Source organism: Malaclemys terrapin, chromosome 2 (assembly GCF_027887155.1).
Source record: "Malaclemys terrapin pileata isolate rMalTer1 chromosome 2, rMalTer1.hap1, whole genome shotgun sequence".
Lineage (NCBI taxonomy): Eukaryota > Metazoa > Chordata > Testudines > Emydidae > Malaclemys > Malaclemys terrapin.
Window position 1 is genome coordinate 250,114,653 of NC_071506.1, and position 18,208 is coordinate 250,132,860.

The 18,208-nt window shown below is 40.9% G+C and overlaps 1 protein-coding gene across 2 annotated transcripts in view; it reads right to left on the reverse strand.

Moving 5' to 3' along the window:
• The window catches only part of NEBL (nebulette), a 388,110-nt gene extending 378,631 nt beyond the window's left edge, over nucleotides 1-9,479 (reverse strand). Inside the window, exons 1-2 of one of the 2 annotated variants that reach the window (XM_054020655.1) lie at nucleotides 9,121-9,479; nucleotides 7,631-7,725 (exon numbers count right to left, since the gene is read on the reverse strand). In XM_054020655.1, coding sequence (XP_053876630.1) covers nucleotides 7,631-7,725; nucleotides 9,121-9,189 — 164 coding nt within the window. In that variant the 5' untranslated portion in view covers nucleotides 9,190-9,479. The remainder of the gene's footprint in view (nucleotides 1-7,630; nucleotides 7,726-9,120) is intronic. The other variant, XM_054020654.1, reaches the window with a different exon arrangement.
• Between the last annotated feature and the right edge of the window lie 8,729 nt (nucleotides 9,480-18,208).

Genomic DNA, 18,208 nt, shown 5'->3' on the forward strand with positions numbered 1-18,208 from the left:
GGGAGCTCGAGGAACATTCGGGAAAGCAAACACACCTCCACACTCTGACTCACCTCAGTGGGCCACCCAGCCTGTGGGCCAGTGTTAACATCTGCCGAGCCACACCGATTTCCACTCCCAGCAGCCTCTGCACCCAGAACTGGCTCCTCCCCCAGAGACCACCGCATGTGCCTTCCCCCACCTGAAACCCGGGGGGGGGGGAGGGGGTAGAGATATTGGCCCCGCCCTACCAGTGCAGCCTGATTGTAAGGTAGAAGCTGCCCACTGCTGAGGAAACATTGGCTGTGCCATTGGTATCTGTATCTGAAACTACAGGTGTAGGTAATTAATTAAAGTTGTGCTATGGTCTCTGTTAGGTTTATGAATAGGCTATCAATCATACTTTTGCATGTATCTATTTTGGTCTCCGTTTGCGGGGCACAACCAAAAATTGTAACTCAAAGGGGGGGACTCAGCTCAAAAAGTTTGAAAACTACTGATCTACACACTCTGATGACCAAAGACCATTTGAATGTTGAAAACTGTGTGTGTTTATTCAACCCTAAACACCAAAACCGACAGAAAACACAATTGACCAATTTACAAGACAGCCAGACTCTTAAAGGGTATTGCTGAAGTAAAGCATTAGATATTGTGCAATTTGCAGACCTTCATAAAACTACAATTAATCTGCATAATGTTACTTATTTGCCACAGGGCTGTTCTAAATTATGCCAGCTTCTAATGGAATGCTGGGGCAATTACATCAAGTGGGAAATTGCTGGAATGCAGCAGCTCCAATCATAACTCCTACCCTGGGGGAAACTGGTAGGAGTGCTGTAGGGCTGGCTACACTGGCTCTACAGAAGCTGGAGATTCTTCCATGCAGAGGGGAAACCCTCAACTGCCCATTTGGGGCAGCTTTCCAGACCCATTGCCCCACTAACAGGGGTTTGGAACATGATCCTGAATTGGGATCACAATCTTCCTAAAAGTTCCAAGCGTCATTGAGAAGCTGGAGTATTATTCCTATTTTTCTATTTCTTCTACAACTTTGAAGCTGATGGTGATTGCAGAAAATGTTTTGAACTCCTCAATATGTCTTAAGGATCATGTCTTCTTCAACAAGCAGTGTGCTGATATGTCAGAAATTTAGAAAAATTGTACCTAAGATGTTCTCATCTTTTCCATTTTATTTCCATTGTTTGAGCAAATGGCAAAGGCCTCTTTTGTCATACTTTTCTCTTCATTGCTGAATGCCATCAGCAGCAAGTTGGACATATATTCTGTTTTCAAATTAAGATTTTATAGAATTAAATAGGAATACATTTTTCCCTGCATGGAAGCTTGTAGATATCACGTTATTTCTAACATTTGAACAAATAGTTCAGTATTACTGTCAACAATTATTAAGTTCTTCCTTAATTTTCTCCACTTTCTTCAGTTACAGCGGTAGCACTGGACCTACAAGTTTAAGTCTGTTTCCAGGAACATAGGAAGAGCGTCAGTCAATTCCTTTGAACCGTTCATTTTATGGTATATTAAAGACTATGTTGTTAGCATAAAGAAAGGTTAGCAACTTGGTTAGAAAATGTATATCTTTGTCTTTCAGATGAGGTGTGGAGGGGGGAGGTGATTGTTAGTTGTTTTTTGCATACTTATCAATTGATTTTTGCCATTTGGGGATGGCTGTGACTAACAAAGTTTACTCCAAAATAAAGCTGATGATCAAAAGCTGCTAGAAAGCCTACTACAGGAAATTACATCACATCATCAGCTATTTTTCAATTATGACAATAAACAACTCTCATTTGCAGGATCAAACTCAATATTCTGTTCTTTCACTTCACTAAACAATTTGATCAGGAAGAATCCAAAGAAACTGGTTATCTGGACTTTTTCAGAGGAGCACAAATCCTCTCTTGCTACTCAACAACTCTTGACTATTTACATTGTATTTGAGAAGAATTATCCATTTTCATTACTAAATGTCCATTCCATTTCTTGTTTCCTATTATTTCTTTCAATCTTAGGCATACTGAGTCAGAAACATATAGTCTAATATTTGGTAATCATTAAACACTAATAATTAATCTGTCATTTACAGTTGATCAGTAGCTTTCACTTTTATTACAATTAGAATGAGAAACAACCCCCTAGTGAACTCAATATTGAAAAATAAGCTTTATCTAGAACTATGTTAGGAGATATAATGGCCACTTCCAAGAATTTTCCTGACTATAGGAAATCGAGCCCTCTGTAGTTTCACATTCAATCCCTCACATACAAAATCCAGTGACAGTGGAGTACCTGCACTAGTCACACCTCTCTCTCCAGTTACCAATTAGTCTCATCCACTCCCCACCCCATGTAGGCATCTAGATAGTTCTATAACTTTATACTGCCTCCCAATAGAGTTTACAAGAACCTTAATAGTTTAATCTCTTCCCTTTAACTTTGGCTCCTAATGTTTCTAATACCAAAATCTTTCAGATATATGTTCATATAAATAGTTCAAAGAAACATATGTTTAAAACCAAGGTAAAAATCTAGAACACCCAATGTATTAGTGTTTTTTCTCCCTAGCATAAAAAGCCCATACCAAGACTGATGACAGTGGATTTTGATTCCACAGGAAGTTATATAATCAGCCCATATGGTAGCTGTCATGAATAAAAACATTAATTAAGTTGTACTGTGCAGAGATGAGTAGACGTTTTTAGATGCTGACCATCTTGGAAGGATGTATCCGGTCAGTAAAGTTGGATGCCTTTGGCAGGAGGGTATAATTGGTCTGCATAGGTTACAGCTGTTTGTTTTGTTAATTTCTACAAAATCTAAGACATGTTTTGTTGGCTGAATTTGTCAAGCAGGAAGCCCGTTTTCATCACCAGGATATAGCTCATCCTAAAAAAAAATGCATATGTTTCATTTTCTACAAGACAAAAATGCTTTGCATTAAAAAATAGTCTCATATTTTGGTCAGGTGAAACTGTCTGAAAATTTCTATCAAATTAGGTAATGCATACCTAAATTACAAAACAAAAACTGACCCAAGGAAAAAATAAAAGCAAACCTTGGAGATTCATTTTTTAATTCTACACAAATGAATATTTATAAGAATAAGTCACCGTATGATCATAGATGATTCAGTGATTTAACAAGCTTAAGAACTATTTTGTACAACCAGCTGCTGTCAAAATGTTATTTACTTCCTAGCACCAACTATTTGGTTATTTACAGTTACGTGGAATCAGCACTATGTTTGTACAGAAAAAGGTAAGATGGGTTGTCTTCCCATGGTTACCATATATACAATAAACAATTTTATAATACTTTTCATTTATAGATCTTAAAACACTCCACAGAGAAAAGTGTCATTAGCCACATTTCACCAAATAGGCACAGAGCTGTTGAGTGACTTGCCTGAAGTCACACAGCGCACCAAAGGCAGAACAAAATTATAACCCAGATCTGACAATCATGTGCCCCATGTATTAGACAGAAAAAAAAAAGTCTTATATGTATGAGAGTTTGTAGAGGAATGTGAATTAGGTGAACTGAAAACTTAAATACTAATCTATTATTATATATATTATGGTAGCACCTAGAGGCCCCAACGGGGATCAAAGCACCATTGTTCCAAGCACTGTACAAACAAACAGCCTTGGTCTACCCTTAAAAATTTAGATCAACTTAGCTATATTGCTCAGGGGTCTGAAAAATTCACATCCGAGAATCATAGTGAGCTGACCTCCATTGACCTAACTATCACTGTTCAAAAAGGTGGGTCACTTACACTGTGGGTCACTTACTACCAAGGAAAAAACCCTTCCCTCAATGTAGGAAGTGTCTACACTTTGGCACTAAAGCAGCATAGCTATAAAAACTGTGTGCCACTGAAATACCCATTGTGTAGACATGTCCACAGTAAGGAACAAAGAGCTTACAAACTAAGGCTCTGTCTACAGTACAGCCTATGTCAGCAAAACTTATATCGCCCAGGGGAATGAATATTCCACCCCCAAGTGACACAAGTTACACCGACATAAGTGGTCATGTGTATAGCTTCTCCCGCCAACATAGCTTACGCTGCTCACAGAGGTGGTTTTTTATGCCGATGGAAGAGAGCTCTCCCATTGGCATAGAAAGTCTTCACCAGACACACTGCAGCGTTGCAACTATATCAGTACAGCTGTGCTCTGCAGCACTGTACATATAGACAGAGCCTAAATAAATAAGACAGACAAAGGGTGGAAGAAAAGAAGTGGTAGCATCCCCATTTTACTGATGGGTGAACTAAAGTAAAGAGCTTACATGACTTGCCCATGATCACATAGGAAATCTGTGGCAGAAAAGCTAATTGAACCCAAATTTCAAATCCCGTCCAGCTCCTTACCCACAACACAGTTCTTCTTTTCATATTAATAGCACATCTAAGCATGGTGCAGGCAAAGTTCTCCTCACAGCTGTTGAGGAATTTTTGCAATAGAGTTGCTCCTTCAGTAAACAACATATAAAAGGAATTTCAGGTACATAATGCAAGAGGTACATAGCCTTGACATTTCTGCTGTACTAGAACCAGCAGAGATTATCCTTTCTATCAACATGTCCTGATCACAAGAATTGCATAAAATCCATCAGCTAGAAATTAGACAGACCATTAAAACAGATTTCTTTCTTGTCTATAAAAAATGTGAACTTTGTGTGTGTACTTAGTTGTGTTTTATTCCAAAGTGTATTGAATTAAACTATTTCATATAATCTAGTCCTCCCTGGTCTATTAATTCCACCCATTCTGTTCCCTCTGCCCTACCAAAACAAAGCATAGTTTGAAGTCAGCACATTCACAGATAAGTATCTATTACTGTTATTTCTAACGGAAAATGAAGTTGGTTTCAACAGTTCCATTTCTTGTAAGTACACCAGTAAAGTGAGTAAGAAGAAAGGCAAATACAGTATCTGCACAATGGAATGGAAAATAAAGTTCAAAATACAATGTAGCAAATACATTAACTCAGGAACTAATAAAGAGGCACTGAAATTACTGAGGTTATAATGCCTTTTGACTTATCTAAATGAAAAGTTAACTATGGCTTTCACGCCTATCAAATGGTTTTAGTGTTGTTCTTCCATTAAAATGATTTGTACATAATTCTGTACTTTTTTCTATAAATTATACTCTTACTGATGGATGGCCTCAGTTACTTGTCTAATAATAACTGCTTTTGTCAAGCACTTCCAGTAGCCTATAGAAGTAAATTTATATTCTGTTTTTCTTTTGCAGATTTTATGATCAAGCAACCAACAGGGGTTTCAGCGGTCTCCTACTGATGAACACTAAAGAAGGTAAATCTCATTTAAAATATTTATATTAGTGTTACTTAACTAAGTAACTTTAACTATGTGATCAATCAGATGCAAGATTCATAAGTCAAAAGATAATAATTCAAATAAACAAACTACATTTTCAAAATATCATTTTGCATTACATCAAACTAGTGTCTCATATTTCCCTGAGAAGTATTCAACATTTGTTCAGACCAACATTTGTTACTCCTATTAAAAATATTACTCTGCTTTATGTGGTTCAACAATAAGACATATGCAAATCAATACTTTACGCAAATGCTCAAAGTAATATTCACAAACCCAGTACAATTTTGATAAAATTTACGAACAAAGTTTAGAAAACTTTACAATCTCGGGGGTACTCACCTTTATGATGTTTTTACATGATTTTTACTAATTCAGCTCTCATTTTCTGAATTATGATCTCCCATATTATACATATTAGCTCCTCCTGACTAATCTGAACAGTGATTATTACATAATTCTGTTTTTTTAAAAGGGCAATACATTCCTTTTTAAGGATCATTATTACACACTAAGTTCATTAAATCAGCTAACAGGAAGAATAGTACCTTACATGTTAATAGCACTTTTTCTCCTCACCCCCACTCTGAAAGATCTCAGCACACATTAGACTGCACAGAAGAACATCACTTCCCCAACTGAAACGTAGGAACCTTTGGCATAGAAATACTGCACCTACCATGCACTCACAGCAGGGAGGAATTTTCTGTTGGGGAGTGGATTATTAAATATAAATAACCAATTGAAACTACTTAGGAAGTTTGAAGTGAGCAGAATACCAGAGTTGAAATGTAGCCATGACAAGGGACATACAAAAATGTGCTCTTGCAAGAAGTACCAAAGTATCATGGGATCTGTAATGACCACAAGTTATATGGGCTCTATTTCAGACTTCATCCAAAAGACAACACTTCCAACAGCAGAGGACCATCCAGAACCATGCTGGGCCATTGACTGACTCAAAGGGAAGTGTGCCATCTACGGAATCATCAACACCACTTCCTGTAACCCTGTTTTTATCCTGCAACTACTGATGAAACCTGTACATGTGTAATGTAAGAGGCCTGGGTTCACAGTGCAAAGTACAATCCTGCAGGAAGAACTAGAAACTTAGGGATAGGAAAATAAATTCCTAAAATGTGATTACACACCTTCAAAGGAAAATCTTCAAGGTTTGGCAGCAGAGTAACAACATTTACTGAAAATGTTCATATTTTTACAGTACACAGGGATTTTTACATTTATTTGTAAATGATTTTATCATGGAAGAGGATAAGCATAAGCTAGTTACAAATTATTGGACTGTTCTGTATGGGTCTATAGTGAAGTGTTACACTGATGAAATAAGGCGTTTAGGATAATACTTTTTTGACAAATATTTCATGTATTAATACTTTTGGCATGGAAATTATCACAATATGAGCATATACTTTAAAGGGACATTAAGGTCAAATTTGGTCCATGTTTTATAAAAAAAAAAATACCCTTTTAAAAAAGCAAAGAACAAATGTTTCTAAAGCTTACAAAATATATACTTGAATGCACCTAGCAAATGTTAGGGCACGGTACAAACAACAACAGGAACATTTTTTATATACCAAAATCTTCCCCTATAGTATTTGCAACCCAAACACAGAAGCACTGTGCTAGTTCATTAGAACAGGAAGATGAGATTGACCAGAATCGGACTAGAGACAAAAGTGAAACTGACTAAGCTTTTTTGAATATCAAAGCTGAGATAAATGCAGGAGGTAAGTAGATGGCAAGAACAGCGAAAAGTAAACTGAATTTTAAAAGTATCCAACTTTAATAAACCAAGATGTTGTTTGAGCAACAGAAATAAGGATTTTTACAAAAAAATAAATTGTACAGTTCCCCAGTAAAATAATTACCAGAAGTGAAAATTTTTGTATCTAAAATACTGATTATAGACCTAAACATGCATTGAGCTCCGTGTGAGGGAATCTCTCTATCCTTGCAGATTCCCAGTGAAATTAATGGGGCTCAGCACTGGGGTCTAACCACACTCATTGCAAAATGGGGGTTTTATGCAGAAATTTGATACAACAGCATATACATTAAAACAGTAAATAGACATGGTGATCTTTATTAAAGCAAAAGATACATTGATGCTTAGGTCTGCACTGCCACACCTATGTAATACAATTAACCAACTTTTTAAAGCAATACAATTCATGTTTGTGCTCTGATAATCTCCCCAACCAGCTATTTTCTCAAATGCATTTTTGCAAGACTTGACATTTATAATACTTACGCATTGCAATATGGTTTCTTTTCATACCCTTTGTAGTTGTTCATGTTTAAAGCCATTTTGCAGACCTCACAATGGAAACATCCTTTATGCCAGTACTGCAAATAAATTTAAATTATAGTTAATTAAAATGTTTGGTTACATTAAGTATTTAAATACAATTTAAGTCAATATTTTTGCAAATTAGGAGAGGATTTTTACCACTAGGATGTTTAATAAGTATTTCTGTAATTTAAAGATTTATGCAACTGTAAGCACTTCTGAAACAACTCCAAATCCCATAAATTCTCTAGTAAAGTGAATGCCAAGATCACAGCAGCTTAACCTTAGTGTAATTATTTAAAGGTCACCTGAAGCAGAATTTTTCACATTTTGATTAATACAACATCAATAAAAATGTTTTCTAAAAATACTACATGGATAAAACCACTAATTAATATGGTTGTTGGTATACTAAATATAAACTACATTTAATACACAGTATAGTATTTTCATTTAACAGCCACTACTTCCTTTCCAGCGTGTGTGGGGGTGTCAATCTGGAGCACCCGTCACAGTCTTGATGCTTGTACAGTTATGAAATGATCAGGCTTCATGATAACTAATATTAAACAGGAATAATATCAAGGGAAAGGTCATCTCTCTCGCCCTGGTGTGGTTTAATGATCAGTCACAGCAGAATAGTTGCATGATATGCTGTTGAAGCATCTCAAAGCTGCGTCAACCTGGGAAGAAATCTGCTATAGCTCATAGGGGTTTCACCTTTGAATATAACTTCCTTTAGGGAAAGAGAGAAAAAAAGGACTCTATTATCTATTCTCTAAAACATTGTCCTGTTATAGGCATTAGATTAAGGGCTGTTGTCTGAAACAGTCATAAAACCCTGTTGTACTTGACTGGTGAATGGGCATTTGAATCTCGATCTCAATTCTGGGCTCCCTAGCATGTATTCATAGCAATGCGTCAGCAGCGGCAGTGCTATGACATGCTAATTACGATCTGCCTATTTCCTTGCGATTAGAAGAGGAGCAGATTCCAGCGCAGTGACAGGCAGAGGTGCGGTACTTTATTTGCAACCTGCAGATATGTTACGCTCTCCCTGTTTTGTTTTGTTTTTTAAGCCACATCAGTTAGATCCCTGCAGCAACAGCCGAGCTCCCCGGACGAAAGAGATACTCTTGCACCGCTTCTCCAAGGCGACTGCCCCCCTCCCCCTAGTGACTAAACATTAACCCTTCCAAACAGCTCCCCCCAGCATGGACGCCTGCTTTAGGAGGCGGTTTGCTGTTTTTCACTCATTTCAGACGACGTACTTAGTGTAGCAGGCAAAATGGTGATACTTGGGGAGGGAGGAAGGGAGCACATCCCAATGACACCCTCATAGTCACCATCCTCAGCCCCACGCTCACCCATCTATCACCTCCTCCCTTGTCTCCATCCCCCACACGCCTGTCCTCCCCAGTGCCCCGTCCCCTCGGCGGGGCGCCCAGCACCTTATCCAGGCAGTTGACTTTTTCCGTGGGATAGACGACTTTGCCACAGCGGGCGCACTGAGGGTTCATTTTTCAGGCTCCTCGCGAGCGGCGGCGGCGGCTCTGCAACTGGCCCCGGCGGTGGAAGCAGCTCTCGGGAGCCGCTGTGGCATCCCCGCCCCGCGCGGGCGAGAGGGCAGCCGAGCCGAGCCGAGCCGGGCGTCCTCAGCTCAGGGGCGGCGGGCGGGCGAGAAGGTCATCGGCGGAGGCGCTGCTCCAGCTGACTGCAGCGCGGCAGCATGTGCTAGTGGGAGGGAGGGGAGCCCGTGTCCCCTGCCTGCCTGCCTGCCTCCCTCCACCCTCCTCCTCCGCTCGGTGCCTGCGCTCTGGGCTCCCCGCGCCGACGGGCTGGGTGACTCACGCTGCTCACCGCTCCCGGCGCCCTTCGCCGCGCAGGAACAAGCCAAACCCACCGACGCGCCGCAGCGAGCCAGCCCAGGCGGCGGAGCTCAGCCGGGGCGCCCCCGCGCGGCGTGGGCAGCGGCCGCCGCATCTCCGCAGCGGGGCGCTGCCTGCCTGAGGCAACCTGCTGGGCGGCCGGAGAGACAGCGGGTGACAGGGACACTCCGCTGCCAGCACAATGGTCAAAGAGCCTCAACCCCGGCTGGGAAATGATAGCTGGGCCTGTGGCCCTCGCACGCGCCTCAAACACACCTGCCTCCGCCCAGGGGAAAGGCTGAACGCGCGGCTGCTTGTTGGCATTTCATAGTAATACCCAGGGTTGTCAATCCTCCAGGATTGTCCTGGAGTCTCCAGGATTTAAATATGTCATCCGAGGAAACCTTCAGGAATCCGTCCAACCAGAATTGGCACCCCAGACATACTTTGTATTTCCATAACCCCATTTATGGGACATCTCAGGGCATTTTACAAACTAAGACCCAGAGCCTGAAGTCAGAGCCTGGCCAATGGTGCCTTGAGTCTATGTGGGTGAAGCTGCAGGATCCGGGCACTCATTATACTGTGACCATCTCCAGTGTATCTAACCACCTGACTGGGGTTGGGCAGAGGACAGAAATTCCCTTTGGCAAAGGATTTTGAAATTGGGAAATATGGCTTTATTTTGAATTGGAACAAAACTCAAACATTTGAAAATTCTCCTCAAAGGAAAATTTTGGGGAGGATGGAATCATTTTGAATCAGTTCACTCACACTGGTGTGATTGCAACTTTATTTTATATTATAATTTAAATACAGTACAAAAAAGGGAAACAAAGTCATTTCAAAATTAAAAAAATTAAATGTTTCCTTCCCAAAAATGTGGAAATGGGACATTCTGGCACTGTCAGAACTTTTGGTTTTTCTCCAAAATGAAATTTTGGCAAAATTGACATAATTTTGTGAAGCATTTTGATAGAACTGCATTTTCTGACAGAAAATGGTTCTGTCAAAGTTTTTCCAACCAACTTTACACCTGACAAAAGTATGTCAAGCTGTATCACAATCAACACATAGACTTGGGATTCTCTTCCCTCGAGCCAGGAATTTATCTTCACTATCTTATACCTCCCAGCCTTTCTGGCCTGACTTTGCTGGGCCTTTCTCATACACTACCCGCCTGAATCGGCAGGTAGAAATCGATCTCTCGGGGATCGAATTATCGCGTCTCGTCGGGACACGACAATCGATCCCCGAATCGACGCTCTTACTCCACCAGCGGAGGTGGGAGTAAGCGCCGTAGACGGGGAGCCACGGAGGTCGATTTTGCTGCCGTCCTCACAGCGGGGTAAGTCGGCTCCGATACGTCGAATTCAGCTACGCTATTCGCATAGCTGAATTTGCGTATCTTAAATCGACCCCGTCCCCCCCGGTAGTGAAGACCAGGCTGAGTAGTACTTATGCAGACCGTTAGTTCCATCAAGTACTCACATATGTAAGTACTACTCAGCCTGAGTGTGACTAGCAGAATCAGACTCTGAGAGTAGGCTTTAGTAATTTATTTTAATCCAGACATTATTAGTGTTTGGGGAATGTTATGGCAAAAGTCTTGCATTTTTGCCTTGAACAGAGTCCTCTTTAACAAATTGGTATGCAAACCATCCCAACGGGAGCACTTTATCCAATGACATACAACCATTTCTGGGGTGAAGTACTACAACTCTTCAACAGTACACAGCAACACTCCACCACTTTGTGACAAGAAGTGAAGATGAAGTACATCTACCGTGGAATTTTATTAGGTAGTCAGAATGAAATCAGCTAAACTAGAACTTGGCAATAACTCCTGGTTTAACAGCCCAACTCTTATAAAAGACGACATGGGATCTTTAATACAAAAAATTACATTCACCCTCATCAGTTGTTTTCAATCATGGGATGTACTGACAAACAAATTAAGTAAAATTCAGTTTAGAACAGCATACAATAGATACTTACCAATTATGAGGTCACCACTATCATAAGCCACAAGTGGTAATGATATTGGGTTTCTATCTCCTCTAGCTGTAAATATTTTAAACCCAGTAAAGTAAGAAATGTGCAGATGATGTTTCTGCAGAGAAAAAAAGAGTTGTAGAAAATTGTGTAGATGAATACCATCTCTTCTAACTTTCTTGGTGCAATAGAAGATGGTAAACTATAGCCCAACTAGTGCACGAGTCCTGAAATCTGATCTGTAGGTAATGATACTGCCAATCCCAAAAGTTCAAGAATCAAAATTTCTTTTAATTGAAATGTTTTACAAATTCTCATCTATAAAATGGGTAAATTATAATTACCTCTCCTAAGGTAGAGGCATGAGGCCTGAACAGATACATTAACAGCAGTCAGTGGAACAGCTAGGGCTCTTAGCCAGGATGGGCAGGAATGGTGTCCCTAGCCTCTGTTTGCCAGAAGCTGGGAATGAGCGACGGGGGGTGGATCACTTGATGATTACCTGTTCTGTTCATTCCCTCTGGCGCACCTAGCACTGGCTACTGTCAGAAGACAGGATACTGGGTCAGATGGATCTTTGGTCTGACCTAGTAGGGCCATTCTTATGTTTTTATGTCTTCTGGCTTGCAATTCAGTGCATGTTCCCTTAGGTGACCCGGCATTGCATGGAGAAAGGTCCCCTGCAAAAATCATGAAGGCAGGAGTTGTGAAGAGCTCCTACAGCCCAGGTCTTACTGCAGTAAGTTTGCAAAAATCAGCAACAGTGTACACTTTTCTGCCTGCACTGAGTCCCATGGAACGCAATGGGGCTGTGTTTGGGCATAAGGACCTGCCCTTGTAGATCACACTTGAGGATGGGGCCTGTGTTTGCTACCTGGAACATGGCTGCTTTTCTGCTGGGGCAGGCAGCAGTTCTCTCAAGTTAAGGCCATTACTGACTTTTTTCAGGGCTTGGAAAAATGATTTTTTCATTAATTCTTGCAGATTTTAATCATGGTTTCTGAAAGTGAGCTGGACGTGGTTTGTCCTGACTTACATGTGCAATTAAACTGTTCTGCACTACTTCAGCTGCACTCACTGTCATCCTTGGATAATTTTCCTACTATTTAAAGCCTCTAGAGGTGGTGGTCTACAAAACATCAGTAGATTAAACACTCAAGAGATTCTAGTCTAAAAGATTATTGTAAAAACTGACATTGGATTTATTGGTAGCGATACTGAGTTTCTATCTCATCTTTCACTGATCTTCAGATCAAATATGCTCCTTTTACAAGTAAAAGGTTGGGACTACTTGCTGAGTAAGGTACTACACTCAACATAAGGAGAGCAGAATCAGCCTGTTAGGCTTGGATATTGGCTAAAGTACATAACAAGTATTTTATAATGTGTGGAGAGGAAGGATAGTCTTGCAGCCAGATTAAGGCCCTGGATAGGGAATATGAGGTGGAGCCTTTAGGTATTACTATAATACTGATAATAAATAATAATGTTGGAAAAGACTTTGTTGAAAGCTGTGGCTATACTTAACTATGTGGAGAGGAGAAAAAAATGAAACTCAGATCAGTGGGCATAGGAAGAGCCAGTCAGTTTTCCTCTCCCTCTGTCTGAGTTTACTTTTAACCACATAAAAAAGAAACTCCACACAGTTACATTTCCAATAGAAACAATACAATTTTGACATGATTCTGCTTAAGGCTGTCTGGGGTGCTGTTATGGAAACGTGCATTTAAGTTGTCTACTGGGAAAGCATCCACCCTTAGTATAGATCATATACTAGGGTCAGAGGAAATATGTTTCCAACTTTGGTTCTAGACAAGCTAAGCCTAGAGGCTCTATGTTTTCATAGGTAAACAGCAATAAAAATAACACGGTGTAGAAACCATTATTTTCTGTAATATGATTCCAACAGTATGAATCTATAGAAAAATCTTGATAGATGGTTTTATAGATTGGTAACATTGCTTTCTATTTAACTCTTGAGATACAGCAAGGAAATTCTAAAAGTGGTCAGCCAATCAAAGTTTATCACAGGGCCTGATTCTGCCACTTGAGTATTATGCAAAGTGGACATTATAGTTAGCAACAAGAATAATCTTACCATAGCATGTGAAGAAGTACTAATGGGCAGCCAATCATGTACAGTCAGCAAACACAACAATAAACAAATATAAAAATCACATCCTAGCAGAACTTGGCACATGCCTCTATAGTACAGAATTGACTGGCAGGAGACACCAACATTTTTCAGAGCAACAATTATAAAGGGACAATTCTGTTATTTTAGGTCTGAAGGAGTGAGAATTTCCTATTGCTCATGGGTCTCTCCTTTTCCACTTTCAGGAACACTTGACTAAAATATTCTCCTCAGATTCCAACACAAAACTAAAAGAGATTTGGTCTTTACCTATGACTGAGGGATAAAGTAACTGAATTATGACCTAGTAAGGAATAGTCTTTGTCACCTGGAGCACCACCTTGTTAAAGCAGAGGATTGTTAATACTCAGCTCACTTGTCTTGTGCACTGTTGGCTGAACCTGAAATGGCCCATTTACAAATTTGTGAGCATAAGGCATATTCAAAAACTCTTGTAGGTCAAATCCCAATGTGTGTGCCTCAAGCAGCAGATGGGCACAGATTTGCTTTTCCAAAGGAGTGGCTGGATATGCGTAGAGTACATGCACACCAATGCTTGGGTGCACACAAACAAGTGGGACAGCTGGCATAAGCTCAGGGATAGCCACACAAAGATTGTTTTCAGAATTGTGCAAAGGATACTGTGTTTTTGGCAAGGACAGCCCAAGGGCATAGGTAGAGTGGGCCTCCGGCCAGGAAGCTATATCCACATGCCTTTTGCCGGCACATTATGTTTTATGCAGCCCAAACTATGCAACAGCAATTAGCATAACGTTCACTAGCATATGCTAAGGTGAGAGATAGGTGTGCTTATACAACCTTTATATTAAGCCTAAATGGCATGTAGTTTTAGAACTCATAGGGAATGAGCAGTGTGAGCAGGTGCACTCATAGTATAAACAAATGTATCTGCTATCACCACATAAAAACAGCCATACTGGCTCAGGTCAATGGTCCATCTAGCCCAGTATCCTGTTTTCCAACAATGGCCAATGCCAGGTGCTTCAGAGGGAATGAACAGAATGGGTAATCATCAAATGATCTGTCCCCTGTCGCCCATTCCCAGCTTCTGGCAAACAGAAGCTAGGGATACTTCAGAGCACAGTTGTGCATCCCTGCCCATTTATAGTCTTGACCTTCATAGCATCCTCTGGTAAAGAGTTCCACAGGGTGACTGTGCATTGTGTGAAGAAAAGCTTCCTTTTGTTTGTTTTAAACCTGCTGCTTATTCATTTCATTTGGTGACTCTTGTGTTATGAGAAGGAGTAAATAACACTTCCTTATTTACTTTCTCCATACACGTCATTATTTTATAGACCTTTGTTATATCCCCTCTTAGTCATCTCTTTTCTAAGAGGAAAAGTCTCAGTCTTATTACTCTCTCCTCATATGGAAGCTGTTCCATACCCCTAATCATTTTGTTGCCCTTTTCTGTACCTTTTCCAATATATCGTTTTTGAGATGGGGCGACCAAATCTGCACACAGAATTCAAGATGTGGGCATACCATGGATTTATATAGAGGCAATATGATATTTTCTGTCTTATTATCTATCCCTTTCCTAATGATTCCCAACATTCTGTTAGCTTTTTTGCCTGCCACTGCACATTGAGTAGATGTGCTCAGAGAACTGCTCACAATGACTCCAAGATCTTTGAGTGGTAACAGCTAATTTAGACCCCATCATTGTATATGTATAGTTGGGATTATGTTTTCCAATGTGCATTATTTTACATTTATCAACACAGAATTTCATCTGCCACTTTATTGCCCACTCACCCAGTTTTGTGAGATCCTTTTGTACCTCTTCTCAGTCTGCTTTGGACTTAACAATCTTGAGTAGTTTTATATTATCTGCAACTTTTTTCACCTCACTGTTTACCCCTTTTTCTAGATCATTTATGAGTATGTTGAATAGGACTGGTCCCAGTACAGACCCTGGGGAATACCACTATTTGCCTCTCTCTATTCTGAAAACTGACCATTTATTCCTACTCTTTGTTTCCTATCTTTTGACCAGTTACTGATCCATGAGAGGACCTTTCCTCTTATCTCATGACTGCTTACGAGCCTTTGGTGAGGGACTTTGTTAAAGGCTTTCTGAAAATCTAAGTAAGCTATATCCACTGGATCCCTCTTGTCCACATGTTTCTTGACACCCTCAAAATTCTAGTAGATTGGTAAGGCATGATTTACGTTTACAAAAAAAACATGTTGACTCTTCCCCATCAAATCGTGTTCATCTAGAGTTTCAACCAGTTTGCCTGGTACTGAAGTTAGGCTTACCAGCCTGTAATTGCCAGGATCACCTCTGGAGCCTTTTTAAAAAATTGGCATCACATTAGCTGTCCTCCAGTCATCTGGTACAGAAGTGGATTTAAATGATAAGTTAGTAGTTCTGCAATTTCACATTTGAGTTCCTTCAGAACTCCTGGGAGAATACCATCTGGTCTTGGTGACTTATTACTGTTTAGTTTATCAATTTGTTCCAAAACCTCCTCTAATGACACCTGAATATGGGACAGTTCCTCAGATTTCTCACCTAAAAAGAACGGCTCAGGTTTGGGAATCTCCCTCACATCCTCAGCCATAAAGACCGATGCAAATAATTCATTTAGTTTCTCTGCAATGGCCTGATCTTCCTTAAGTGCTCCTTTAACATCTTGGCCCCACTGGTTATTTAGCAGGTTTCCTGCTTCTGATGTGCCTAAAAAAAATTGCTGTTACTTTTTGAGTCTTTGGCTAGTTGCTCTTCAAATTCTTTTCTGGCCTGCGTCATTATATTTTTCTGTCTTCTGGTAACTGTGCCTTGTTGTGGTGGCATTGCTTGTGTGTTCTAACGATCCCCAGAGTTTGTGTCAGCAAGTTTTTTTCCTCCTGGTAGGTGCAACCATGCCAGATTGATCTGTGTGGGAGAGGCCAGACAAAACAGACACCCTGGTCCTCCAGGTTGGGGGTTAGGCACAGAACTAACAACCCTGTCCTGTAAAAAACATCATATGTTACAGAAACGGCGATGGAGAAATTGGCCGTTACAGTGTATGATAGCTTTCAGGAATCAATGCCAGTGGAGAGAGCCAAAAGGAAGTCACTGGCATGAAGACTGAAGTGCTCAACACCAAGACAAAAACTGAACTTGGTTTTTGTAACGTATGGACAATGTACGAAACAAGGAAGCTAGCTCAGGTCACAGCAGAGATGAAACGTTACAGCTTACACATCCTGAGTGTCAGCGAGAGCAGATGGACAGGATCAGGAAGCTTAACAGCAGCCTCGAGAGAAACTTTGCTGTATTCTGGATGGGATGATGTTGCCATCCTTTTGAAGAAAGGAGTGGAGCATTCCCTGCTTGAATGAAAGTCCATCAGCAGCAGACTTATAAGAGCTAGACTGAAAGGGAAACCACAATAATATCACCCTGATTCAGTGTTATGCTCCAACAAATGACAGTGATGAAAAAGTAAAGGACAAATTCTACCATACATTACAGGCGGAGTTAGAGAGAGTACCACGCCACAACCTATCACCATGGGAGACCTGAATGCCAAGGTCAGTAAGGACTACACAAACAATGACAGAGCAATGGGAAGACATGGGTGTGGCACCATTAATGAAAACAGAGAGGCTTGTTGATCTCTGCAATATAAATGACCTAGTCATCGGTGGAACCCTATTTCAACATTGTGAAATTCACAAGCTGACATGGTATTCTCCAAACGGCAGAGATAAGAACCAGATTGACCATATGATGCTCAATGGCAAATGGCAACACTCACTGACAGATGTAAAAGTGAGAAGGGGTTAAGATATTGGCAGTGACCACCACCTTGTGACAGCCTCCATCAAGCTACAACTGAGAAGTGTGAGTCCACCAAGCAAGGGACATAGACATTATGACATTGACAAGCTAAAGTCCCCATAAATACAGAAAGCCTTCATTCTGCAGTTAAAGAACAGGTTTCAGGCACTTGCAGACCTTTATGAAGAGGAGGGGAATGCAGATGAGCAGATCAACAAGAAGTGGGACTAAGTAACAGGAATTTATAAACAAAGCAGTGAAGCCTGCATAGGCTACAAGCAGAAGTGAAGGAAGGAGTGGATTACACTCAGCATATGGAACACCATAGAAACCAGACGAGCCCTGAAGAAAAAAAGTTTTAGACAGAAAATCCCAGAAGCTCAAGGCAGGGCTGGCTCCAGGGTTTTTGCTGCCCCAAGCGGCAGGAAAAAAAAAAAGGCGCGATCACGATCAGAGGCAGCTCCACCGCGCCGCTTTCTTCTTTGGCGGCAATTCGGCAGCAGGTCCTTTCCTTGGAGAGGGACCAAGGGATCCGCCGCCAAATTGCCGCCGAAGAGCCTGACGTGCCGCCCCTTCCCCTTGGCCGCCCCAAGCACCTGCTTGCTGGGCTGGTGCCGGGAGCCGGCCCTGGCTCAAGGACAAATACCGCAAGCTGTATAGCAAGGCACACCGGGAGATCAAACACCTTGTGAGAGCAGACAAGCGACATTATATTGATAATCTGGCAACACAAGCAGAGAATG